The 27,272-nt window shown below is 40.7% G+C and overlaps 1 protein-coding gene across 1 annotated transcript in view; it reads left to right on the forward strand.

Annotated features, from left to right (window-relative positions):
* Positions 1–7,522: 7,522 nt before the first annotated feature.
* LOC137378486 (XK-related protein 7-like) overlaps positions 7,523–27,272 on the forward strand; it is a 213,499-nt gene continuing 193,749 nt past the window's right edge. The window contains exon 1 of the mRNA XM_068048820.1: positions 7,523–8,151. Within this exon, the coding sequence (XP_067904921.1) occupies positions 7,523–8,151 (629 nt within the window). The remainder of the gene's footprint in view (positions 8,152–27,272) is intronic.

A 27,272-nucleotide genomic window follows, 5' to 3' on the forward strand; every position in this document is an offset into this window, starting at 1 on the left:
TTTGTATATATAACAGAAATACACTCCTAACTCTAGGCATCAAAATTTTGCATGGGGATCTCTCAGGTCTGATGTCCACCAGCAGTATACCAGATGCCATTTTGAGATGGTCAGGTTTAGTTATTCAGGATGCCTGTTGAAACTGATATGCACATAATAATTATATGTAAATAAGGATCCTGCACCTGATTGAGGCCCATTCTGCCAACTCTAAAACCTGCCCACAAAGTCTCAGTGGGATAAAAACAAGAAATGCTGGAACCACTCAGCAGGTCTGGCAGCATCTGTGAAAAGAGAAGCAGAGTTAACGTTTTGGGTCAGTGACCCTTCATCGGAAGTCTCAGTGGGAACAGTGAGGAAGGAGGTTGCATTAACATTATTTAAAAGAATCCTCAGCTGCAGTTAGGTAAGTACCTGGTTAGCTATGTTATATTGCTAATGGGCTTTTATCCATATTTCTGGCTGTTTTGGCTGCTGTAATTGGCTACAAAAATTGTGACATGCTACTTTTTGGGAGCTAATCTCCGCCCAGTGTGTTCTGCACAAATTTCCTCTGACAACATGAGTGAGGCTGCAGAGGGTGACAGAGAAGAAGGGTGCAGCAGGATTTACCCCACATGGGTTTATAGGATTGGAACACTTCTCTCCAGTTTAAGTGAGTAGCAATATATCTGTCAACTCCACTTCACCTGGGAGACTGTGGCAAAGCTATGTCACCTATTACAGCAGCAAGTACAGCCCAACACCAGGTCCCACACTTGTGATCCAGAAGGTGACTGTGATCCTGAATTTTTATGGCTCAGGGTCATTCCTGGTTGCAACAGATGACATTGTCAATTCCTGGTGCTTTCGGGTACCAAGCGTCATGGATGCGTCTTTCCCCAAATCAAACAACTTCATCTTCTTTCCCATTAAGGCAGCAAAGCATGAAGACAGAGATCTGGGCTTCGCCAGGATCACAGGCTCTCCACAGTTGCTGGGCATAATTGTCTGCATCCACATTGCCTTGCATGTTCCAAATCAAGACATCAGCGTATATATGAATAGGAAGGGCATCCACTGACTGAATGTGCAGCTGGTGTCCAAAAAATACCAAAAAAAGCTTTTTAAAAAAATGGTGCAGTGATCTGTGTCAATACTGAAACTCCTGTGTGGACTACCATTATTTGTATCTATAAAATGAATGCAGGATGAACTGAAGAAACATATAAATAAAGGGTTTAGTAACATTCCTACACATCAAGCCAAAAATATATTAATTTTATCATAGCTACCCGAGATTAATAATCAGAATGGCATTTAATTGTTTGAAATGTTTCCAGTTCTATTGGTTACCATCTGTAATTTCCCTTTTTTTAACTGTTAATCTTTCTTCAACAGATGAGGAATATAAAAACAAAAATATGAATTCTGCATATTGCCTTAGTCTTACTTCCAGCGACCAAATCTATGGTAAAATAATTAAATGTAGTAATGCCTCATTACCTTTGTTCTTCATCCTTCTGTGCAATTTATATCACTTGATAAAGCTCGCTTGTTACTTAAATGATGCATAATAAACTTCCTCTACATAAACAAAATATACTTATTTTGAATATCATTACTGATTTCATGTTTCTGCTGTGTAAGCTCAGAGTCCAAATTTTCTTTGTCCTGCTGATTTGATTGGCTAGAACCTTCTCTTTTCACCGCTAGAAGAGCAAAATGAATTCACTTTAAATCTACATCTTCATTATTCTTACTTTTACATGGCTTTCAGTGAAAATTATTTTCTGGCTAGCCCTTTCTAGTTGGCACACTTGCATGAATCTATTTGAACCCTTAATCTATAAGTATAATTTGTGATAACTAATTTTAATTAACAGGTAATCATTTAGGATAGTAGAGATACCCAATATTTATCTAAGTTTGGCAGTGCCTACTTATCACGAGTAGATTGTTCTCCAGAAAAATTAGAATGGTCCATAATTATCTCATTAGTCACCAATAGTTACATTAACAACGCAGTGGGAAACACATAAATACTCAAAACTAGTGATGCTGTCTGCAGGCAATAGATGCCCATGTGGTGTTAAGTGTCTCAATTAGTCAGTGGTGCTCATGTGAAACGGGTTAGTTTTAAAAAAGAAATAATGCTTGAGTTGTGGGTGTCTCGACAAGCCCAGCATTTATTAGTCATCCCTCATTGTCCCAAGACTGTCCCACTACTGGTAACTGAGTGGCTTGCTAGACCATTTCAGAGGGCAGTTCAGAATAAACATCGTTAGTGTGGGACTAGAGACACATACACCAGACCGACTAACAGACTGCACGTCTTCCTTCCCTAAAAGATATTAGTGAACCAGTGGGCTTTCACAACAATCTGACAAATTCATATTTTTCCATTTGTTTATTGGATTTTTAAAAAAGCTGAATTCAAATCTTTACACTGTCATGTTGGGATTTGAGCCCACCTCCCTCTTCTCTCCTCACTATCCCAGGCCCCAAACACTCCTTTCAGGTGAAGCAGCGATTTACTTGTACTTCTTTCAATGTAGTATACTATATTCGCTGCTCACAATGTGGTCTCCTGTACATTGGGGAGACCAAACGCAGACTGGGTGACCGCTTTGCGGAACACCTCCGCTCAGTCCGCAAGCAGGACCCTGCGCTTCCGGTTGCTTGCCATTTCAACACTCCCCCCTGCTCTCATGCTCACATCTCTGTCCTGGGATTGCTGCAGTATTCCAGTGACCATCAATGCAAGTTCGAGGAACAGCATCTCATTTACCGATTAGGCACACTACAGCCTGCCGGACTGAACATTGAGTTCAATAATTTCAGAGCATGACGGGGCCCCCCATTTTACTTTTATTTTTAGCAATTTTTTTCTTTTTTCTTGTGTTCATTTTATTTTATTTTATCTTAGTTTGTTCAGTTTGCTTACCCACTGTTTTTTTTCATGTTTATACTTGAGGCTGTTCAATTTTCAGTCCGTTAACACCCTATCTGTACTAATGCTTTGTCTTTCAATACACCAATATCATATTGTTTGCCTTTGCTCCATGACCTTCTGGTCAGCTATTCTGTGACCTTGCCCTATCTACACCTTCTACTTTGTTATCTCTTGCCCCACCCCCGCTTTACTTGCTTATAACCTTTCACATTTCTAATATTTGCTAGTTCTGAAGAAGGGTCACTGACCTGAAACGTTAACTCTGCTTCTCTCTCCACAGATGCTGCCAGACCCGCTGAGTATTTCCAGCATTTCTTGTTTTTATTTCAGATTTCCAGCATCCGCGGTATTTTGTTTTTACCTATAGATTAGTTATTGGTTGATTTCTTGTGGCTGTTGCTCTGATTCTACAAGTGTTTGGTACTTTCTATAGTTGTTCCAAGTTGCAAAAATCCACAAGGAGTGTTGTAGCAAGTGCATGACGTTTTGCTGACTTCAAGGTTTCTGCACAAACCAGCTGCTCCTAGACATGGGTGTGCTAGTAGGCATTTCCCTTGGAATACAGTATAACTTGGAGAATGAACAGAGGCCACTCGGAGCTGCTGAAAGAGGGAGAAGGGGGAAGATAGCCTCTCAGCAGGATGCCATATCTACCCAGAATGTTCAAGGAGGAATTTTCCTACCTGATCTTCAGCAAAAAACAATGTGTGAGAATGCCTGTGCCTCAGTAAGGGCATCCTCATTGAAATCTACCACCTGCTGCAGCCACAACTGCAACCTCAGCACAAGGCAAGGACCACATTGCCACTGGCTGTGTAGGTGACCATGGAAATGAACTAGTGTGTCTGGCTCCTTTAAGGCTGGAGCTGAAGATTTTTGTAACATCTTGCAGTTTGCCATCCACTGTTGCATCAGAAACGTTGTCTATACAAAGAGAGCCAGTTACATTTCATTTATCTTGCCAGCGACATGCAGGTGGAGCGAGCACGCAGCTTCGCTAGGATTGCAGGCTTCCTCATGGTGCAGGGTGCCGTTTATTCCATGTACATTGCTTTACAGACACTGCATGTTAACTGCCCTATATCAGAACCAAAAGAAATTCCATTCACTCAAGTACCAGTTGGTGTGTGACCATAGACAGTGAATCATGGTTCATGAATCACAGCCTGATATCCTGGTAACAGTCATCATGCCTTAATTCTGTGGCAGTCCACTGTGCCAGCTGTATTCGAGCCACCATGGCAAACCAGAAGGTGGTGACTGGATGACAAGGGCTATCCACTGATGACATGACTCATGACTCTGGTCCACAACCATGCATGCACGTGTGCGTAGCATGTATCCAATAAAAATCATACTGCCACATGAATTGTGATAGAGCAGACAATTGGCATGTTGAAACAATGCTTTTGTTGCCTGGACCGCTCTGGAGGAGTCCTGCAGTACTTGGCAGAGTGGGTGTCCAGATTCATGGTGGTCTGATGTATGCTGCACAACCTCGCCTTCATGAGGAGACATCCCTTGCCACCAGCTATATGGCGAGCAGGTGAAGATGAAGAAGAGGAAAGGGAGGAGGCAACTTAGCCAACCCCTTTCTGCCTAGGCTGTCCATGAAGAACTCATTGGAGCGTGATATTAGTAACTGCAATCCCAATTCCCCATTCACCAATAATCCCACACCTTCCCTTCCCTCTGTCACTGACCATCACAGCATCTGACTGGCCACAATGCAACAATAAAAAGCACCACAAAGTAAACATTCCAAACCAAATTTATAATTGAAATCATGCTATATTGCATGCAAAGGTCAGCTAATCATCCTTGTGCATCCCCTTAGAGCCTGTCTTCTGCATGCCTTTGCCTGCCCTAGTGGTCCTATGCAGTGCTACCCTGTGGCTGCAGCTTGGCTGCTGGAAGGATGCTGATTTTCAGTGGAGGAGACTGTAAATGACCTTGGGGGATGACCTTGAACATTGAGTATCGAACCTTGAGCTCTGGGCCTAGAAGTGCTGAACCATCTTAGCATGGGCACCAGAGGTGTGGGCTAGCTGGCTGACAGGCAACAGTAAGAGCACTGGTGGATTGGCAGGGATAGGACCATGAATTCTGTCTTCCTGAGAGAAGATAGCAGATTCATGCTGTATGGAGCCACTGCTACTTCCCCAAGGCAGCACCTCAGCAATCCTAGTATTTGTTCGAGGACAGATTGTTGGCTGAGCTGCCCTGTAAGGTGGTTGCAAACTGAAATCCACAACAATGATAGCAGCAGTCTGAGCTTGTATGGTAGCAAGTGACCTTTGCATGTCTTGAGTTTGAGCTTCCACTCCAGCACACAGATGTTGGGTGCCTGCTGCATGTGCTGCAACAGAAGCTGCAACATCGGTCATCAGACACTACATCATGGATGGGTCCACGAGTGTGCAACGGAGTTGGCTACCACTACCATGCTGGAAAGGATGGGCTCCAAGTGCTGCACAAAGCTCTGTCAAGTTGGTGCTGAACTCCTGCATGCCCCTTGACATTGAAGGTAGGCTTGCTGACAGGCTTCTCAAAGCACTAAGAATTTTGTTGTGTTCTTTGGTAGGCCGCCCCACCAAAGTCCTCATCTGTGTCTTCTGCTGTGGAACACATGTGCAACCTTGCCTTCCAGCAAGCTGCCACTTGTGCTATGCTTGTCTCTTGCCCTAGCTACAGCACACGTATGCCTGGTGTTTCACCATGTGCAGATTCCACCTCTAAGCTATCCTCTAAGATAAGCACAGTGTCTGTCTGAGCCAGTGGCTGTGAGTGTGAAATTAAGTGATGGTGCTGTGTCTTCATCATCACCATCTTCTTGGTGTTCTTCCTCTGCTTGGCCAGGTTGCATGTCTTGGGTATCTGGAAAGAAAATGGCACAAGGGTAAAGTTCTGGTGAAGGGAGAGTCGGGGTGGAGGGGAGGGGGGGGGGGGAGGGAGGACGTGTGGAGCAAGTCAGAGGAACATACTTGCACCATCTGTAGCTTGTGAATCAGAACAGAGGGTGAAATGAGGAGGATGTGAGAAGGAGGATGAAAGTATAAAGTTGCCAGGGAGAAGGATGGAGATTGTGGCTCCACCAAACCCTCGCGTGTATCTTCCATTGTGTTATTCCTCACTCTTTCCCAGGCCAGTTTTTATTCAACCACGACTCCCAGCACCCGATCCAGACACAATGCACTCCCTTTAAGAGATGCTGGCTAGCTTTAAATGGTGCTAGCCACTCAAGATATTGCACCCCCCCACCCCATCCCCACCCACTCATGCGCCAGCCAATGAACAACACAGTTAGTGCTGGCTGGACAAAGAGATCATAGAAATGAGTAGACAGTGTGAAGTCTCATGGAATCACTCATTGTGATCTCAGCTATAATAAAAACAAGAAACGCTGGAAATACTCAGCAGGTCTGGCAGCAGAAGCCAGTTAGTCAAGGGAAGTCATATAACAGTTGGAGCCACGATTTCAGTAAATATTAATTTGGGAAGTGTTGTTTAATATTAGTTGACATAATTGTCTAATAAGTGGGATTCTACAAGGTATGAGGGGCTAAATTGGATAGCCCCTGAAAACAGGATCTGAGATCACAATATATATACTGCGGATGCTGGAAATCTGAAATAAAAACAAGAAACGCTGGAAATACTCAGCAGGTCTGGCAGCATCTGTGGAGAGAGAAACCGAGTTAACGTTTCAGGTCAGTGACCCTTCTTCAGAAGTTCTTTTGCTTTTATATTGTGATCTCAGGTCCTGTTTTCAGGGGCCATCCAATTTAGCCCCTCATACCTTGTAGAATCCCACTTATTAGACAATTATGTCAACTAATATTAAACAACACTTCCCAAATTAATATTTACTGAAATCGTGGCTCCAACTGTTATGTGACTTCCCTTGACTTCTTATTGACCAGATGTTGAATCACGGACTGAACCAGTAGGACCACTACTTTAAAGGACAATTTTCACCACTGTAAACGTCTAAACTGCATCCCCGAGCTACGTTTGAGTACTGAAGGGGTAGAATTAATGTCAAGATGTTTGGTAGCTTTAAGCCCGCAATAATAAATACTGGAGTAAGGTTTCTCAGAATTCTTGTTACATTATCCCAGTGCAAGCAAGTTGCAAAAATGCCCTAAAGGGTGCATCAGATGTGCAGATGTAAGAACGTGCAAATGTTTGTGGATGTTGCCTGCCCGGTGTATAACAATTATCGCCCGATTGTGTATAGTCAGTAATGATGTGTCTGGGGGTGTGCCTGTTGATTTTCATGCCTGGGTCTGTGTGTGAAACAAAAGGGTGAAGCGCCTGTGCGGACTCGGTGATGTAGCCACGTTAATCGAGCTGGGCTCCAGTGAGAGGGAGGGTCAGATCCCGCAGATCCAGTGGCTGTGCCGCCAGAGCGGGGAGGAGCGGTAGTGAAGGGGAGTGAGAGCTCGCCACGGTTCTCAATCTCTCTCTCTCTCTCCACAGCCCAGCCCCACCCGCAGCCGCCGGAAGTTTTTTTTTCGCAGGAGGTTTGAAAAGGCCCCGCTTTTGCGGAAGTGAGTGTCAGTCTTGGGGGGCTGCTTGTTCAACATGGCTGCAAAGTCGGATGGGATGGGAGGGACGGCGTTCGTCTCGTTGCAGAATTTAGGTCAACGCCCAGCGGAGAGTGAGTGCGGGGAGAGGGGCTTCCCGTCCTCCTCCGCCGCGGTCCTGGCCGCCGCCTCCTCCTCCTCCTCCCATTGTTGTGAGCAGGGCTCCAGCTGCTGCCACAGCTCCTGTCTCAACTCGGTGCTTCGCCAGAGGGAAGAGTACTCGCTGGCGGACTGCTGCTGGATCCTGGGCGCCCTGCTCGTCTTCTTCTCGGATGGGGCTACCGACGTGTGGCTGGCCGTGGACTATTACTTCAAAGGCGACTACTGGTGGTTCGGGCTGACGCTGATTTTCGTGGTCGTGCCGTCCCTAGTGGTGCAGGTGCTAAGTTTTAGGTGGTTTGTCTACGACTATTCGAGCAGCGGCGGTGCGGGCAGTGCCCGAGCAGCAGCAGCGGCGGCGGCGGCAGGAGCAGGACGAGTCGCCGCTGATGAGGCAGCCGATCATTTCAGCACCAAGGAGAACGAAGTGAGGCAGCGCTGGAGTGCTCCTACCTCGACCTGCTGCCGAATGTGCATGTGGTTCCTGCAGTGTCTCATCCACATCCTGCAGCTTGGACAGGTCTGGAGGTAAAACTGCAACATTCAACTGTGTGCTCATTGCTTCCAATTCCAAACAGCTTAACACCCAACCCCATTTTAATTAGTTAATTTGGATCTGTGTACGAATGTGTTCAAATAATACTATGGCTATTTTATGTTAACAAGGACAACAATTGGAGAGCGACATAAACCCACCTATAGTAACTTCCCTTTTAGAAGTAAAATAGGACCTCCAATCTCTGTGGTGTGAATTGCTGTCTTTCAGCGACTGATGACTTGTTATGAATTAGGTATGTTAATAAATGAGGTAGTGCATGTACTGAAGAAATTGTGATGACAGTATACCAATTTATGAGCAGGAAGAATGAGAATCTTGGATCAATTTAATTTTGCAAATCAAAAGAGGTGATGAAAGGGAAGCATTTGTTCTAGTCAGTGATCAGCTTGAAATCGCTTTTACTGTGTTTACCTGAACGCATATATGGAAATGTCTTCAATATTGATGGTGTTTGTTCTCTGAACTTTTTAGATCTGTTCATACAACAAAGCAATCATATGGTAATCTCGTGTTTGTCTGAATATTGGTAACAGTGCAAGCCATCTTTTATCAAAAATGACTGACATACAAAGAGAAAGACAGAATGACAGACTTAAGAAATAGAGTTAAGAGTTTTATAGCAATATAATTGTTGGCTCAACACGTTGGGAGCGATTGCTGATTTTGAATATAACATTCTACTTTAAGAATGGCATTTGCAATAATTTTCGTTTTTACAAAAATGATGGGCAGGAAAAGAACAATTGGTCCATCAAGACTCCTCCACATGTGATTTAAAAATTGGCACTTGGTGTATACCAGTTATAACTTTTTTTTAGTTTTGTTTTTAAAAATCCTGACATCCCCTTATTCCTAAGAACGGAAAGGATTTTCAGCACTAGGGTAATCAGGAGCATATGTGCTCTGGGGAGAACTGTGATACATTATAAATTAGATTTTTATTTGGATAATTACTTCTGCATGGATAAACTCAAATAGGAAATTGTACTATTGAGATGTCTACTCATAACCAGATTGGATACTGTGCTTCAAATATTGATGTAAAAATTATATTTGTTTTACCTATGCAATAATCAAGCTAATATAACATGATGGATTTCATTAGTTCCTTTTCAGTAATGCTTTCATATGGTACGCTACTCTGTTTGCAGCTGAGTTAACTATGTGGCAAAACTTTAATAGGAAACCAGTTATACTTTTATGAACTTATTCTTGTAGGCTCCTAAAATAATAGAACAAGTACCTCATTAAAACGACATTATTTGAAGACACCAAGAAATAAGTTTCTGGCATGTATATCTTTTGTTTTAGTGAATGGGAACAACAAAACTTCCCCTCCTCCATTATGACTGACTATTAATAACACCATTCCAAGTAATACACAGGATGAAAATGCATTTTCATTTGCTTTTCTTTCAAATGTTAATAATGGAACTTCCTATTTTAAATTGTGGGTTTGCAACCACTGTGCTGTACGTAATGTTTTGCTCAAAACAATTGGATTCCTTACTAACAACATTTTGAAGAATCAGCTTTTTGATTTTATGTTACAAAACAAAATCAACTTCGAATTTGTGTGTACTTTAACTATCTCAAAGAACTTGATTATGTCTGAATATGTAAAGTAATAATCACAGGATTGAATTAGCCATTTACACAGGTGTTAATCCAACTCTGCTTTACTGAACAAGTTACTGATCACCTTTAAAGGGTGCAGTATGTTTCTTTGGGCTATTAACTATATTTTCTTAGAATGGAGATAGCTTGAACAGTTCTGTATAGTTTGATATTTGAGGTTGTGCCAGATTTATTCAAGAATCTAATTAACATCTCTTGCTTCTATATCCACTAACCACATCAGTGGTTTTTATCGTTGGGCTTATTTTGTATAGAAGCTTAACTTTGCTGAATAAAAAAAATGGCATTTTTCAGTTTATTAGCTGAGCATGTGACCAGATATGTGAATGTAAAAGTATAGGTTGTTCAGAAGCATGCTGTAATGAACAAGACAATGATATCTGAATTCTGAAATTTAACTTTTATTGCGTCTGCATATGCAAGCTACTTTATTATGTGTTGTGGAAACTTTAGTGTATCTGCATGCCCCTGCTGTATTTAGAATTTAATTAATATTTCAAAATACAATGTTATCATTTGACTTCTGCACTGTATGCTCAAACATGATTAAAGACTGGGCAATGAGTTATCAAGCTGTCCTTCCCCAATGAGTTCAAATCCAGTATAGATTGATGCAATTGATATTTTTTTAAGCTGGCTGTAAGGATAAAAGGAATTTGGATAATCTCATCCAGATCCAAGAGTATGGATCCATAGTGGTAGGCTGGCAATTTCATTGAGAGAGCTTATAGAAGCGGGTGGTGTGGGGAATGGGAAATACACAGTTATGTAGGAGGGATGCTCTTCCGTATTGGGATGGTGCTGGGGTTACAACAGGCTGTTGAGGCAGAGTAAAATTTCTTCTTAGAATTAAGTTCTGCTGTATACCTCTTTAATCACCAAACCTCAAAGTTGAAAAAAGAAATTTAATTGCAAGGATATCCTCATGGCAGAATGATGACTAAATTTGAAAGCATTTTGATTTTATAAGGAAACGCTAATTTGAGACTATAATCTCTTCCTTCAGTTTGCAAACAGCAATGGGGAGTTAATTAGAACATAAGAACTAGGAGCAGGAGTAGGCAATTCAGCCCCTCTAGCCTGCTCCGTCATTCAATACAATCATGGCCGATCTCCTCTCGGCCTCAACTCCACTTTCCTGCCCGTCCTCCATAACCCTTCAGCCCATGATTAATTAAAAATCTGTCTATCCCCTCAAATTTACTCAATGTCGCGGCATCCACTGCACCCTGGGGTAGTGAATTCCAAAGACTCACAACCCTTTGAGAGAAGTAATTTCTCCTCATCTCTGTCTTAAATCTGCTACCCCTTATCCTAAAACAATGACCTCTTGTTCTCGAGCCTATCATGCTATGCCTAGCAAGCAATCCTTTTGAAAGATTTAAAGTCCAGAAAATAATGTATTTGTTCTTGAAATAATAGACGAACCTGATTGAATAGGAATTTTATAACAGCACAGGTTCTGACCTGTGGTCTCATTTTTAAATTCATCTTGCCTATCGTTTATTCTCTAGGTAGAGCAGATGGTTGCCCATTTTGGCATCATTCAGATACAGTTTTACTGAGTTAGGGATTCCACATGTGTGCTAAACAATGATGGCAACAACTTGCATTTATTTATCATAATGGATGTCCCAATGTGCTTCACAGAGGTGAAAATGGAAGCTGAACACAGTAGGAAAAGACTCTGGGGCGGGAACTAAAAACAAGATCAGAAAGAATGAAGTGCTTGAAGATCTTAAATCTCTTGGCCAGTGTTATCTATCTACAAAATTGCCCACAGCAAATGGTTAAAAGGTGGTTCGCACTATTATGTTAAGCTTATTTTAATAAAAAGGTTTTAACCACTTCTGTAATTATCTTCCTCTCTGTACATTGGGCTAAAATGGTATACAATTCTTTTGTTAATCTGTTTTACGGATAGTGGAACATTTTACTAAGGCACATCCTTGTGCTTCAGTCCAGCGTGCGTTAAGTGTATTTTGTCTTTGTGTGATTTATGGAGTAGAAGAACCAGAAGAATAGCAAATGTTGGTCGATGGCATCCGTAGTGAGAAAACATCTGGCAAGAAACTTTTTCTGACAAAGGACCCAAGCTGCAGGAGATGCTCGGTGGTCAATTATAGTTGTGTTCATAGTACTTTGTTTAATTAGTTTTAATACCACATTCTAGTCTATCTTTCTAATTTCAGAGAAATAGGCATGGGGAGATGGTAATTTAGAAATTGACTGTCACCTACTACATGTTTGGGTGTCTTGTACTAGGACTACTCAAAAATAGTTCTGTTCCATGTATTATTATTAGTCTGCATTACCATACTTCAGTTGCAATTATTGTGCACTCACCAAATACAATTGTATTTTTAAAGAAAACACTAATTTGCAATGCAGTCTAAACCAACTGAGTTAAGAACAGGAGTGGAAAATGGACAATTATCCACCCTTACAATAATGACATGCTTTAAAAGGCAGAACTGTTGTTTTTAAATAAAAGCAAAGTCAGCATTATTTAGGAATTTATAGGATACTGGGAACAAGGATAGAATGAAGATTCTAATTCTTCTGTTTGCATTTTTAAAAAGATAAAGTTTAAACATTTAAAAGAACATTGCTTGCTGCCTGGAATGGGCGGGCTGTCTTAGGAGGAAAGGTTGGACAGGCTAGGCTTGTATCTGCTGGAGTTTAGAAGTGTAGAGGTGACTTGATTGAAACATATAAGATCCTGAGGGGTCTTCACAGGGTAGATGTGGAAAGAATGTTTCCCTTTGTGGGAGAATCTAGAACTAGGGGTCACTATTTTAAAAATAAGTGGTGTCCCATTTAAGACAGGTGAGTCTTTGGAACTCTTTTCCTCAAAAGGCAGTGGAAGCAGAGTCTTTAAATATTTTTTTAAGGCAGAGGTAGATAGATCCTTGATAAGCAAGGGAGTGAAGATTATGGGGATAGGAGGGAATGTGGACTCGAGGTTACAATCAGATCAGCTATGATCTTATTGAATGGCGGAGCAGGCTCGAGGGGCCGAGTGGCCTTCTCCTGCTCCTAATTCATATCTTCGTTTGTATCAATGACATATTGCAGGGAGTGTGTTGCATCCAAAATTGCTGCAGGATACTGTTTGTTTCCAGGACTGTAGTGTGACTTATTATTTTTGCAAAAGTAGTGTGTTTTATTTTGTCAAGAAAACACCCTTAACCCAGCCATTCACAATGTCAACTCTACCACTGGAAGAGCCACCAGTGAACACTTGTCATTTTCCCACTAGGAAGCTGTTTCTTGCACCCCTTAGAGGCTAATTATTGCTGGAAGGCAATAGTTTATGCATCTCAGTTACAGGTGATAGGCCAGATAAACAAAAGGGAAAAGACATTTTAATAATACAAGAAAGCAGTAACTGAAATACCATCATTGCAAAAACAATTCTGCTAAATTGGAGTTGGGTGATGAAAGTTATTCTCAGTTGTTTCATTAGTGAATGTATTTTTACACTGGAAAATTGGATGTATATAGCATACTTTGGAAAACTATTTGGAAACTACAGCTATATAAAATATACAAACTGGGTGGTTTTATTTTAATAAAAAAAAGTCAACAGATGAAACTCTCCGCCGAACAAAGGCGGTGGAGGGGTGCCACCACCCGGTAAACGGGACCTGGAACAGGCAGAGATCAGCAGCCGCCAGCCTCTCAATTGAATTATTTTTAAAAATACACATAAACTTGGGTTTATAAAATACATAAACATTTGGAAAACTATTACATCTAATTTCTTTTGGGCCTCCTTATCTCGAGAGACAATGGATACGCGCCTGGAGGTGGTCAGTGGTTTGTGAAGCAGCGCCTGGAGTGGCTAATTAATTACATCTAATTAGTAGCTTAACAAAGGTCAGAAATAAGTGGACATCAAGTGTATATGTATTCTCTTAAACCTATAGTTTACAAAACCATTTTGTTTTCGCTTTAGTGTCACATTAAGCAGACCAAAAAGAAAAAAACTTTATTTCTAAATACTGGACTTGTGGCATTTGGCTGTAAGTGAATGAGTTGCCTCCCAAATTCTTATTTGGTTGATTAAAATTATGGTATATGCCCCATAATTACAGGTCTGGAGCACAGTAAGAATTTTACTTCTCACTCAACCAAAATGAACAGCTCTTTCTTATTAGGAATTCAAGATGCGTAGTTGAAATCTTGGATTCGTACGCAGATTTACAATGACAGTTTTTCATTTTCACCATCCTTTTTCCAGACACTGCATGTCTATCTCAATCACTAAAGGAAAAAGTGAAATAGTTCACATTCTATTCCAACAAATACAGAACTTGCAAGACCAGTCCAATAAATATGCATGTTATTTAAAATGCAGATTTTTGATTCTAGTTATTGCTATTGTAGTTGAATGCAATATCGGCATCTGTTTGTTGTGAAGTGAAACTTGTCCTAATTGACCGATTTTACAAAATGAATCTTTGCAGGCACCTTTTTTTGGCCCAGATTTTGCGGTTAGCATACGGCGCTGGCCGTTTAGTACACTTGCACTTATCCATAGACTTTCTATGGGCTTTTGCACTGCTGTTGCGGTTATTAGAAATCTAAAAGAGGGTGGTGCCCTCTATAGGGAATCTGCAGACACTGGACGTTGCTGTCTGATTTACTCCTTGATACCAGCGAAAACTGATAGCCTTGCCATTTATTTCTACTGCAAAATCTGGGCCATTGTAATTGTTAATGTGTCATATTTTGGGATTTTAACCATTTTCCACAGAGAGGATTTGGAAAAAGAGTTCCATTTAAGGTTTTTTTTTAAAATGCAAAGTGAATTTACGAGGACTTGAAGTTGTTTCCACAAACAACAACACCTTGTATTTATGTAATGCCTTTAATGTAATAAATCATCTCAAGGCTTCACGGGCAATATAAAATAAAATATGATACCATGCCACATCACGGGATATTAGGGCAGATGACCAAAGCTTCATCAAAGATTTCTAAGTTTTAAGGAGCCTGTTAAAGGAGAAAAGCAAGCTAGAAAGATGGTAAGATTTAGGATGGGAATTCAAGCTTGGGGCTCAGGCAGCTGAAGGCATGGCCTCCAATGGTGGAGCAATTAGAATCATGCTCAAGAGGCCAGAATTAGAGGAGTGTACATATATTGGAAGGCTGTGTTGAGCTGGAGGCAATTACAAAGGTAGGGAGAGGCCAGGCTATGGAGGGATTTGAAAACAAAGACGAGAATTTTAAAGTCCAGGTGCTGCTTAAAAGACTGTAAACTAGCAATTAGTTAGCCTGATAATTAGTAAACACATTAGCAAACGACATGGACTTGATGGGCCGACTGGCCTCGTTCTGTGCTATAATGACTCTCTGACACCTCACACCCATTTTATTAGGACTTCTTGGGTTCGGGTCACTCAGCAGGGGCTGTCTGGCATAGGCCCACCCCTCAGGTCAGAAAAACCTTAGATTTTTTAAAAACTCGTGATAGCTAGGTATTTAAAGAGCAAGATGTGAGGAGAACTGTGCACCAGAGTTATTGCTTGGAATGCAGGTGGACTGTTGCAAGTTATTTTAAGTCATGAGAGATGAACCATTCTGAGGAAACTAATATGTTCATTATTTTGAATTATTGAAAACTGACAAGTTGAACTGATCAAACTAAGTGAGTTATTTCATAATTGTTGCTCTATATTTAGGCAGCACAGTGATGCAGTGGTTAGCACTGCAGCCTCTCAGCTCCAGCGACCCGGGTTCGGTTCTGGGTATTGCCTGTACGGAGTTTGCAAGTTCTCCCTTGACCACGTGGGTTTCCACCGGGTGCTCCGGTTTCCTCCCACAGCCAAAGACTTGCAGGTTGATAGGTAAATTGGCCATTGTAAATTGCCCCTAGTGTAGGTAGGTGGTAGGAGTATGGTGGTGATGTGGCAGAGAATATGGGATTAATGTAGGATTAGTATAAATGGGTGGTTCTTGGTCGGCACAGACTCGGGCCGAAGGGCCTGTTTCATTGCTGTATGACTCTTTTTTTTAAAAAAAAGTTCACTCACTGAAATAAAAATGCTTAAAGAATTTGTATCTGGACTAATTGCACCAGATGTTTTTCTTGATCCACCTTTGAAATATTGGAGATTCGTGTGAAGGATTAGCCACAGACGTATCCAGTTCAAATAATGGCGGTACTATTGGTTTATCCCACGTTTGCACTGTCGTATAGTTAGATGTTGGACTGTTTGGCTACACCCCTAAATGTAAGTCCACTTGCAGGAGTGATACCTGAGAGAATATCTAAGGCAAGACCCAATCTTGTAACAGCAAGGTTTCATTGGCTTAATAGCCTGGAACTACTTGTGTTAAAATTCTAAATAATAGTAGTACGCTCAGTGATTATCATTAAAAGTGGCCAGAGATGGTGGTATTGATGCTAAAGAAGCTTACTGTAATTTTGTTCTTTCATCTATTGCATCCATTGTGTGTATTAGAATATCCTTGTACTATAAATTGTATCAACTTAAATTGTATTGTGTGGGATTAATTTTAGTAGGATCATATTTAAGTCTTACAAAAAAGATTTGTCCCATTTAAGCCATGAACTATATTGTGTGAAACTGAGAAGTTCAAACATCTAAGCATTACTAATGCAAGTAATTTTTTGGGATTGACCTTAATATTAGCACAGCAATAATCTATCAATACAACAAAGAAAAACTGATGAAGAGCTGTGCTGTATTACCTGTTGCAGTGTGAGGTACAAATGTACCAGATATGAATAGTAGGGAGCATCATCCCTCCTTCTGCAGAATAATGTGTTTGATTTGTTCTGCATTTTTAGAGATGGTGCCTTTTTAAATTTAGATCTCAAAAGTAACAAGGTACAAGTGCTTGGCAGCATTTTTGTTCGGTCACTATGCAGACAGTTGAATGACAAAGAGCACTATCAGAACAGGTCTTTTTTTAAAAACAAAAGGCAAGAGTTTGTGTTCAAACCTAGATGAGGGCAACAGATAACAAATAGTGTGTGACGGATAAGCAGCATAATTAGTTTGCAAATGTTTAAAGCAAAAAAGGTGTCTCCATCAAATGGTGCAGATGATGGTATTTTAAGCTGAGAACAAAAATAGCAGTGCATTGTATCCAGTTATCCCAATCTAATTGGTGTGAATAAAAATATACAAAATATATAAACATTTCTGGAATGTAACTTGGAATTATGCCAAATTTGAAATGTTCAAGATTTTTGACATTAAGGGGTTAAAAAGCTTTCATGCTATCAGTCTAAACATGCTTGTGGTATTTTCCCTCCTGTACAAAAGACTGAATATTTTTCTTTGTTAAGCCTGGAGGTGACAATAGTGTGCACATTCATAAAAGATGATGTGGGAAGGATGTGGACAATGTTTTTGGAGTGGGATTAGGTGTTCTTGATGGTGTCCTGCTTAATGAGCTAAGCTTCAATTGCCATTTTCATTCCAAGGTTACCGAATTGGATAATTATCTGATGAGTAATTTTGCAAGGCTACAGAGAAAAGGCAGAGGGAATAGGACTAGCTGAGTTGCTCTTAGAGAGCTGATACAGACATGATGGGCCGAATGGCCTCTTCTATGCCATAACCATTCTATAATTATATAGGTTGTGCACTGTTGGGTTCAGTTAAACGAGCAGCTGAGGAGGGAAATGGAATTGGGGTGATTGTGTAGAACTTTTGACAAGAACGGAACAGAATGGCTTGTTTAGCTGGAGGAATTCCCCGCTTAATGTCAGTCGATATAGTTGAGGGTTCAGTACTTTCTTACCAGTGCAATAGAAACAATAAGGGGTCAGTGACCCAACCTACAGCTTTTTTTTTAAAAACAAGACTGCCTGCAATTGTTACTTTTTTTTTTATCTTCCACCACTCCCCCAATTGCATGATACTGCCGAACATGTACAACTCTACTAGCAAGCTTAGCATATCAGTGTATGACATGTCTGTCACATGAAATGAATTTGCAGTGATTTAACCCTCTCTTAAAAATGTTACCTGCCCCACATATTGTACTTAACATGCCATATTTACAGAAATATTTCTTTTCAAACCGAATGGTGTCCCTAATGTGAATTGACTTCAAGATGTATGTATTCACAAGAGTTAGACGTCGTGACTTTAAAGAGACAGTTCAGCATGGCAGCACCATTATGCATTGTGTGTATGATATAAAGATGCTATACAAGACTGTATAACCAACTAACTTAAAACTACAGGGCAATGTAATTTTTACAGATTTTTATGAATAAAGTATATTTTGGAAATTAAAAAAAAACTAACTTAAAACTACAGGAGATTTGCTGATATAATTTGTATTCCTTTTGAGAAACTGTATATTTAAAAATTCCTATTAGTGTCAGAAGTAAAAGAAAAATACAGATTCGGGTCTGCAAGTATTTCTATCGCTAACATACACTTGAGTCCGTGCTTTTTCATTAAATGCACGTTCTGCCTTAAATCTGCTAACTCAAGATTTTGAATAAATATGTAAATATGAGCTCCAGGGAACAGTTTTAATCCTGCAACATTACCTTATAGTTTCAAGAGGGAGTAAGGTTACTGAAGTAATTGTTCCTTTTTGAATAGGATTGTTGTGGTTTATCCCTGCAACATGAAACTAGAATCACAAAAGGAACAGCTGTTTTGAGGAGTGTAATCCCAAGGTAGTTTCATATATCATTTTTGGTTTGTATCTTCCATGCATGTGATCCGCGAGGGCCAATGCCTGCCAGATGCTGCTGAAGAATTGATCTTCAGATCCCTTGGTATTGACTTCCTGAGTGAACTGAAACGGCTGCCTTTGTTTCATTCATAATTTCTGAGGTAAATGAGGAGGCAGCAAGTCTGGCATCGCAGTACTTAGGCCATTTGCTTAATGTATAACATGAGTCCAATCACATGGTGAAATTTTAGGCGAAACTGGCTGGGAAGCTTTGAGAGCTTATATATCATGCAGTATTCCTTAGAATTTAACATTGGACATTCCCTCTTGTCAAATTATATGAACATTTATGCCTTTTACTAACCTACTTCTAATAAACATGACACTGCAGTGTAAACACGTGTGATATTGTGAAACTTGATGGTCATAAGATAATGGCTTAAATTGCTAATGTTTACTTAATTTCATAAAATCATAAATAGTATAGTTGAGAAGATGTGGTGAAAAATGATTAGCATTTTAAAGCTAAAGCTTGGTTTTGTATTTTGAATGGAATTTAAACAAATCTTAAGGGAAATTCAAATTGCACTTTTAATAAAATGTTGCTGTTTTCAGTTAAATTTGTTTGTGAAAAATCATTACTGTGTTAATTTAAAGAAACTGCTTGATAGTTTGATCAATAAGGCAAATGATTTGATTATTGCTCCGATCCATCAAAAGCCACCATTTTTACAGCCACCATTTTTACTGTCACCAAGAATTTTGTATGTATGCAAAATGGTGATAGTCACAGTAAGTGTAGGGAAATTAGCTGGAATTGCTGAAGGATATTGTCACTTCATACCACAGCTCACCAAATCATTTGACTTCGTTGCCTAATGATTGAAGTAGATCTTCAAAGCTGTGCAGTAATTTGTCTGGAATCTATTTTTGTTTTTCCTGATGCACAATGCTATATAATGTCAGAATTATCAAAAAGGGCCCCTTTCCTTAGACTGTGCCCATCTATTTTCAAAGAATCAGCTGTCCAGTATCAAATCATTCATGTAAAAGTCAGAATCAATTGATTCTTGGTTTAAGAACAAAATATTGAATGTTGCATAAAGCCCCAAAGTTGCAAGAATCTAAAGCTTTTAACAACAACATATTTTTAAAAAAATTTATTCATTCATGGGATGTGGGCGTCGCTGGCCAGGCCAGCATTTAATGCCCATCCCTAATTGCCCTTGAGAAGTTGGTGGTGAGCTGCCTTCTTGAACCGCTGCAGTCCTTGTGGGGTAGGTACACCCACAGTGCAGTTAGGAAGGGAGTTCCAGGATTTTGACCCAGCGACAGTGAAGGAACGGCGATATAGTTCCAAGTCAGGATGGTGTGTGACTTGGAGGGGAACTTGCAGGTGGTGGTGTTCCCATGTATTTGCTGCCCTTGTCCTTCTAGTTGGTAGAGGTCGCGGGTTTGGAAGGTGCTGTCTAAGGAACCTTGGTGCATTGCTGCAGTGCATCTTGTAGATGGTACACACTGCTGCCATTGTGCGTTGGTGGTGGAGGGAGTGAATGTTTGTAGATGGGGTGCCAATCAAGCGGGCTGCTGATATTTATTTATATTAATATAGTACCTTTAATGTAATAAAACATGCCAAGGCCCTTTACAGCAACATTATAAAACAAAGTATGACACCGAGCCTCAAAAGGAGATATTAGGTCAGATGCAGAAGTTTTTAAGGAGTGTCTTAAAGGTGGAAAGCGAGGTGGAGAGGCAGAAAGGTGTAGAGAGAGTATTTCAGAGCTTTGGGCCTATGCAACTGATGGTGCTGCGGTTACCAATGGTGGAGCGATTAACCTCGAGGATGCACAAGAGGCCAGAGATAGAGGAGTGTAGCTATCTTGGAGGGTTGTGGGGCTGGAAGAGATTACTGAGATAGGAAGGGGTGTGGCCATGGAGGGATGTGAAAATGGTGATGAGAATTTTAAAATCAAAATGTTGCTTGACCAGGAGCCAATGAGGTCAGAGAGCACAGAGGTGAGGGGAACGGGACTCAGTGCGAGTTAAGACATGGACAGCGGATTTTTGAATGACCTCAAGTTTATGGAGAGTAGAATGTGGGAGACCAGCCAGGAGTGCATTGGAATAGTCTAGTCTAGAGGTAATTAAGGCATGACTAATGGTATCAGCAGCAGATGAGTTGAGACGGGCAAAGTCGGATGATGTTATGGAGGTAGGAATATGTGGTCTTAGTGATGGCATGAATATGATGTCGGAAGCTCATCTTGGAGTCAAATGTGACACGATGGTTGCGAACAGACTGGCTTCATCTCAGACAGTTGCCAGGGAGAGGAATGGAGTTAGTCGCTAGGAAACGGAATTTGGAGAGGATCAAAAACAATAGCTTCATTCTTCCCAGTATTTAATTGGAGGAAACCTCTGCTCATCCAGTACTGGAAGTTGGATAAGCAGTCTGATAATTTAGCAGTGGAGGGGGTGAGAGGAGGGGTGGTGAGGGAGAGACGAGTGTCATCAGCGTACGTGTGAAAATGCTGTGCTTTTGGGTGATGTCATCAAGGGGCAGCATGTAGACAAAAAATAGGAGGGGGCCAAGGATAGATCCCTGCGGGACATCAAAGATAACGGTATGGGAGCAGGAAGAGAAGCCATTACAAGTGATTCTCTGACTATGATTAGATAGATAAGAATGGAACCAGGTGAGAGCAGTCCCACCCAGCTGGAAGAAAGTGGAGAGGCACTGGAAGAGGATGGTCATGTCAAAGGCTGCAGACAGGTCGGGAAGGACAAGGAGGGAAAATTGACCTTTGTCACAGACACAGGATGTCATTTGTGACTTTGAGCTGTTTCAGTACTGTGGCAGGGTGGAAACCTGATCAGAGGGATTTAAACATGGAGTTCCGAGAAAGATGGGAACAGATTTGGGAGGTGACAACATGTATTAATTTGACATGAAAGTGTGACAAAGCATTACAACAGGAAGTGCAAGATCTTTAAATATAAACTAAGCAAGGTGAGTGATGCATTTTGGCAGAAGGAATAGGGAGAGGCGATATATACCTAATGACACTGTTCTAAAGAGTGTGCAGGAACCAAGGGACCTGGGGGTGCAAGTGAAGGTGGCAGGACATATTGAGAGAGTGGTTAGTGTTTGTACTTGGGCTTCATAAATAAATGCATTGAGTACAAAAGCAGGGAAGTTATGCTGAACCTTTATAAAGCTCTGGTTAGGCCCCAACTGGACTATTGCCTCCAGTTCTGCTCGCCACACTTCAGGAAGGATATGAGGGTTCTTGAAAGGGTGCAGACGAGATTTACCAGAATGGTTCCAGGGATGGAGGATTTTAGTTACAAGGTTCGGTTGAAAAAGCTGGGTTTGTTCTCCTTAGAACAGAGGAAATTGAGGGGAGATTTTATACAAGTGTACAAGATTATGACAGGCTTAGATAAGTTAGACAAGGAAAAACTTCCCATTAACAAATGTACAAGGACTAGGTTTTGGGCAAAAGATGCAGGGGGAATATGAGGAAGCACTTTTTTATGCAGCGGTGGTGATGCCAAATGGCTGCCTTCTGTGTCCTGTATGTTCCTATGGCCCGATGTCTCATGACTTTGGAGAGGAAAGGGAGGTTGGAGATGGGTTGATAGTTTGCAAGGCCGGTGGGGTCCAGGGTTGTTTTTTTGTGCAAATGGGTGATGGCAGATTTAAAGGAGAGAAGGACAACATCTGAAGATAGAAAACCATTTACAATATCAGCTAACATGGGGACCAGGAGGGGAAGTAGGGTGATCAGTAGTTTAATGGGCATAGAATCGCAGGAGCAGGAGGTGGGTCTTATGGACAAAATGAGCTAAGAGAGGGCATGAGGGGAGATAGGAGAGAAACTAGACAAAGATACGAGTTCAGGGCTAGGGTGGGGGAGAGCATTATAGGAAGTTCGTCCAGTTGGGCTAGTGAAAGGGAGAGACACGACAGAGGCAACTGATCGGATGATCTTAATTTTAGTGACAAAGATGTCCATGAGCTCCTCGCACTTGTTGGTGAGGATGGAGTGGACAGTGGGGAGATGGTTAAGAACACTGAGGTAGAGAAAAGAAGCAGGGGTTATCTTTGCGTTCCAAGATGTTCCTGGAATAGTGAGCAGTTTTAGCAGACGAGAGCAGGACCTGATAGTGCTTTAAGTGGTCCAGCCAGATCTGGCGGTGGATGGCTAAACCAGTTGTCCGTCCTATCATTTCAAGTCTGTGTCCTTGGATTAAAGGGAGCGAAGGTGAGCGCCATACCAGGGGAACAGCCAGGCTGAGGGAGGCTGATCGTTTTGTTGGGGATTAGGGCAATAAAGGTGGAGGTGAGGGTGTGGTTGAGCAATTAGTAGCTGCAGAAATGTTGTGGCTAATGGTTAGTGGCCAAAGGCTAGATAATTGAGATTTTGAAAGTGCAGTTGTAATTGAATAGGGGAATAGTATTTTTTCCAGTGACCAGATAAGAATGAGGTAGGGTTGGGCCGTGGAAGGGGGATGTGGGTGGAGAGTGATACAAGGAAGTGATCAGAAATGGCCTTATTTGTAATTGATACAATGGAACTAGCAAGACCACGTGAGATGGCAAGATCAAGAGGGTGGCCGTGAATATGGGTTGGGGGCGTTAAATGCAGGGAGAGATTTAGGGAAGATAAAAGGGCAGTGAACTCGGAGGAGAGAGAGCATGATGAGTTAAGATGGAGCTTGAAATCACCGAGATGAGAAGTCATTCGGTGCAGAGGCTGAGGAAGGAATGCAGTGAAGGCATCTCGGTGAGAAAAGTTTTATTGTACTTGGGAGGGACGTAGAGAATGATCATTTTGAAACAGAAGTGTGAGGGGTGGAACAATCTGAGATACTCAAAGGAGGAGAAAGTCAGGCCAAGATGTGATCTGGTGTTGAGCTCCACACCGCCACCACGACAGTCATTAGTTATCATTTATTTACAAGATTGCAACATTAATGTGCACAATGTATATTGCAAAATAGGTGACAATAACACCTTTATTACTATACACATAATGTATGTTGCAAAATAGGTTCAACAAATATTTTATGACATTTAAAGAACTATATTGTCACATTGCATTCCACATCTTTCTATTCATTTCCATCTTTTACAGAACTTAATTGTAGCTACTGCCTTATGAATAGTGGTCATTTGTTTTAGAAAAAATAATCTGGTCGTGAACTGATGCATCAAAATGCTTCATTTATTGTTGTTTCTCAAATTTAGTTTAACACTGTTGAGGGAGAATGCTGACCAAGGTTTAGTGTCTCACCTCAAGCATTTAAATTTACTAACATTAGCTTCACAATTTGCATTTGCAGTTCCAAATTAGCAAATTCTAAAAGCAGATTTTCACTTTTTTTTCCTTTTTTAAAAATAAAATTGTGCTAAGTGCTCAAGGTGATTGCTGATTAAAGCATGTTTCAAGAGATTATGGTTAAAGTAGCGATGGCCTTTATTCCAATGAAGCACATCATGCTCCACTTCTCCTCCATAATTCACTTTGCTTGCTGTGTTAATGACTTTTATCTGAATGATTTGATACTGGAGAGCTATTTCTTTGAAAATTGTTGGGTACAGTATGAGGGAAAAATCACCTTTTGATAATTCTAAAATTAATTAAATGGATGTAATTGTGCAGTGTAGCTTTGTAAAATCAATTAAGAGAAGCATTTTATAAATGATCAAAATGATGGGTTCCTGGTGCCATAATCTATTTGTTGGTATACTTTTCAGATTTAATTTTGCATGACCTAATGTCCATGTTATATGACATTACTTATTGTTTCCCTCTTGAGTTCAAGCTCAGAAATAGATGCATAACTTAATTCAACAAAAAGATCAAATTAAATCTTTGACACTAGCTGCCTATGAACCCACTTTCAGTCTTAGGAGCAGCATGCATATATATTTTTGGAACTGTTTTATTCTACTGTGATACTTGATTTAATGTTTGTAATCTGTAGTGCTTTCCTCAATGTATAACCCACAATGGCCATTAGTGGATTGTATCATGTCACAGCAACAACAGCGTGCAATTATATAGCACCTTTGAACATAGAAAACATTCCAAGGCACAATTATGTAGAATGTACAGGAACAGGCCATTTGGCCTACCTGGTCTATACTAGTGTTTATGCTCCACACAATGTAAATGGCATTCATAGAATTTGGACTCCATTAGGCATTGCCTACCCACCAACCATTCAAAACATATGTAATTTTTCTACATATATTAATGATCTGGACTTGGAAATACAGGGCATAATTTCAAAGTTTGCAAATGACACAGAACTTGCAAATGTGTAGTGTTACGACCAGGTGAGAATGGTGTCTAGGGTTCCTTCTCGGCCTTCACCTGGGCTTACTGTAACAGGGTTTGATTTTTAAACACAGTGTTTTGAGCTCCCCCTTGGTGAATCCTTGTTCACCACTTTCCAATTATGAGGCAAAGAAATGAGTACAAATAGGCTTTCTTAGGTTTAAAGAGGAAAAGTGACATTTTATTAAACTTAAACTCTGATTCAGTTAATGCCTATGGATACACGATGTGCCCACGCTAGCATGCACACGTAGTGACAAATAGTGACAGAAAAGAGCAGAAGAAAAACAACATGAAAAAGTTTGAGGCAATCTCTGAAGGGGGTTTGTTACTGTGCTTCGAGCCCGCTGTGGAGTCCTTGATTTTAGGTAGCCTTGCTTTTCGTTGGGGCTCAGTATTCTTTTTAAACTTTATTCAATGTAGGAGACTTTTCTCTCTTGGGGTTCATGTGTCTTCAGTGGGTTTTGGAGTTCTGTGAGAATGAGATGGGAGCAGACAGAAGAGAGGTCTTCTCAGCCCAGGAGCAAACAGCTTTCTGAGTTCAAATTCTCTTTGGCGAGTTCAAAAAAAATCTGCAACAGCCAGTTAGTCATGTGACCAGCTGACCTAACCAGTCCTGGCCCTTGTGGATTGTCTTGTCCTAGCAGACCTTGGAATGTCTCCTCTACACACAATACCTGGTGATCAAAGGTCCATTGTGGGTTAAATTGGAGCAGGGAATAGCCCCTTTGTCCTTTCAAGTACCATCTGTCAATATGCAAAAATGTATTTCTTGGCAGTCCTTGTAATAGGCCTCCTCTTCTTCCCAGCAACAATTTGAAATTTAATGTCCATGTGGTGAAATTAATGTGCTTCATTCTTGAACGGTGGGGGCCTGCATGACAGTGGTAAACAGAGGATAGTGAAAGGAGCAAGTAGTTGGCAGATAAAACTTAATGCTGAGAAGTGTGAAGTGATGAACTAAACAGTACTATTTTAAAGGGGGCGCAGAAACAGAGACCTGGGGGTATATGTGCACAGAGTACAAAAGCAAGGAAGTTATAAGAAATCTTTGATAAACACTGGTTTGGCCTTAGTTGGAGTAATTGTGTCCAATTCTGGCCACCGGTGCTGAAGAGATTTGCTAGAATGGTACTAGGGACGCGTGACTTCAGTTATCTAGAGAGACTGCAGAAGCTGGTGGTGCTCTCCTTGGAGCAGAGAGGTTGAGATATTTGGTTGAGGTGCTCAAATCAGGAATAGTTTTGATAGAGTAAACAAAAAGAAACAGTTTCCACTGGCAGAAGGGTCGATAACCAGAGGACACAGATTTAAGGTGAATAGGCAAAAGAACTAGGGCTAGCATGATTTTTTTTTAAATGAAGTTTGTTGTTGGGAATCTGGAAGAGTGATGGAAGTGGATTCAGTAAGTAACTTTCAAATTCGCATTAGATAAATACTTGAAGGGGACAACATTACGGAGCTGTGGGAAGTAGGATTAATTGGATAACTCTTTCAAAGATCAAACGTATGTGATCGGATGAATGGCTCCCTGCTGTGCTGTAACATTTACGATTCTAATGTAAGATATCAGGTACTTGACTTCCAAAACTCTTTTTGTGACTTCCTAAAGGATGAAAACCACTCTCTTCTATGTAGGCTGACTCAAATCTTAGTGTTTAGTTTAAACACAAAAATTAGAAATAATAACCAGTTTGAGTCCAAGCCACAAGTGGAAAAATTGCAATATTTGAGTTTTTAAACATCTGTTGTGTGAGGGAGTACTTCAAATTTCTGGATATTAAATGTACCGCAAAATAACATTAACATATAAATGTTTTGGTTAATTTGTTTGAAAAAGCACTTCAGTAAATCCTAATTTAGAACTCACAGTTGTACTGCCTTTTTTTAGACAGTGAGGATTTGCCTTTTAGAATACATCACCCTGTTTCAAATTTTGGCATCTGATAACGATAAAGATTGTTGTAGTGGAATTTGGCTTCTGAATGGTAACATTCAGTCTGCCGAAATCAATTATTTAAAATGTTATTAAGTAAAAATGGTGCAGGAGGAGGGTGCTACGAGTGGCAAATAGTTCATTTAATTCAGTATTGAATCTTTGCTTTTTAAATAAAAAATGAAATCTGTTCAGAACATCACAATTTAATATCTCCCTGTACTGAAAACCCAAAATGAAGGTTGACCTGCTGAGTATTTGTTTTGTTCCAGTTCCATGAAGCTAGATGAGGAAAATATATTAACACAAATTTGAAACGTCTATTAATACCAAACTCTAGCCATAAAAATATGGAAATATTCTTAGATTTCACACCTAATTTGAACCTACTATGGTGGTCATAGAATGTAAAAGGTCTCCTGCGATCCCACTCATTACTTTTTTTAAGCTCTAGGTAGAGTGCACTGAAAGGCAACCAGTTGTC

The sequence above is a fragment of the Heterodontus francisci genome, chromosome 16 (assembly GCF_036365525.1).
Source record: "Heterodontus francisci isolate sHetFra1 chromosome 16, sHetFra1.hap1, whole genome shotgun sequence".
NCBI classification, from domain to species: Eukaryota; Metazoa; Chordata; class Chondrichthyes; order Heterodontiformes; family Heterodontidae; genus Heterodontus; species Heterodontus francisci.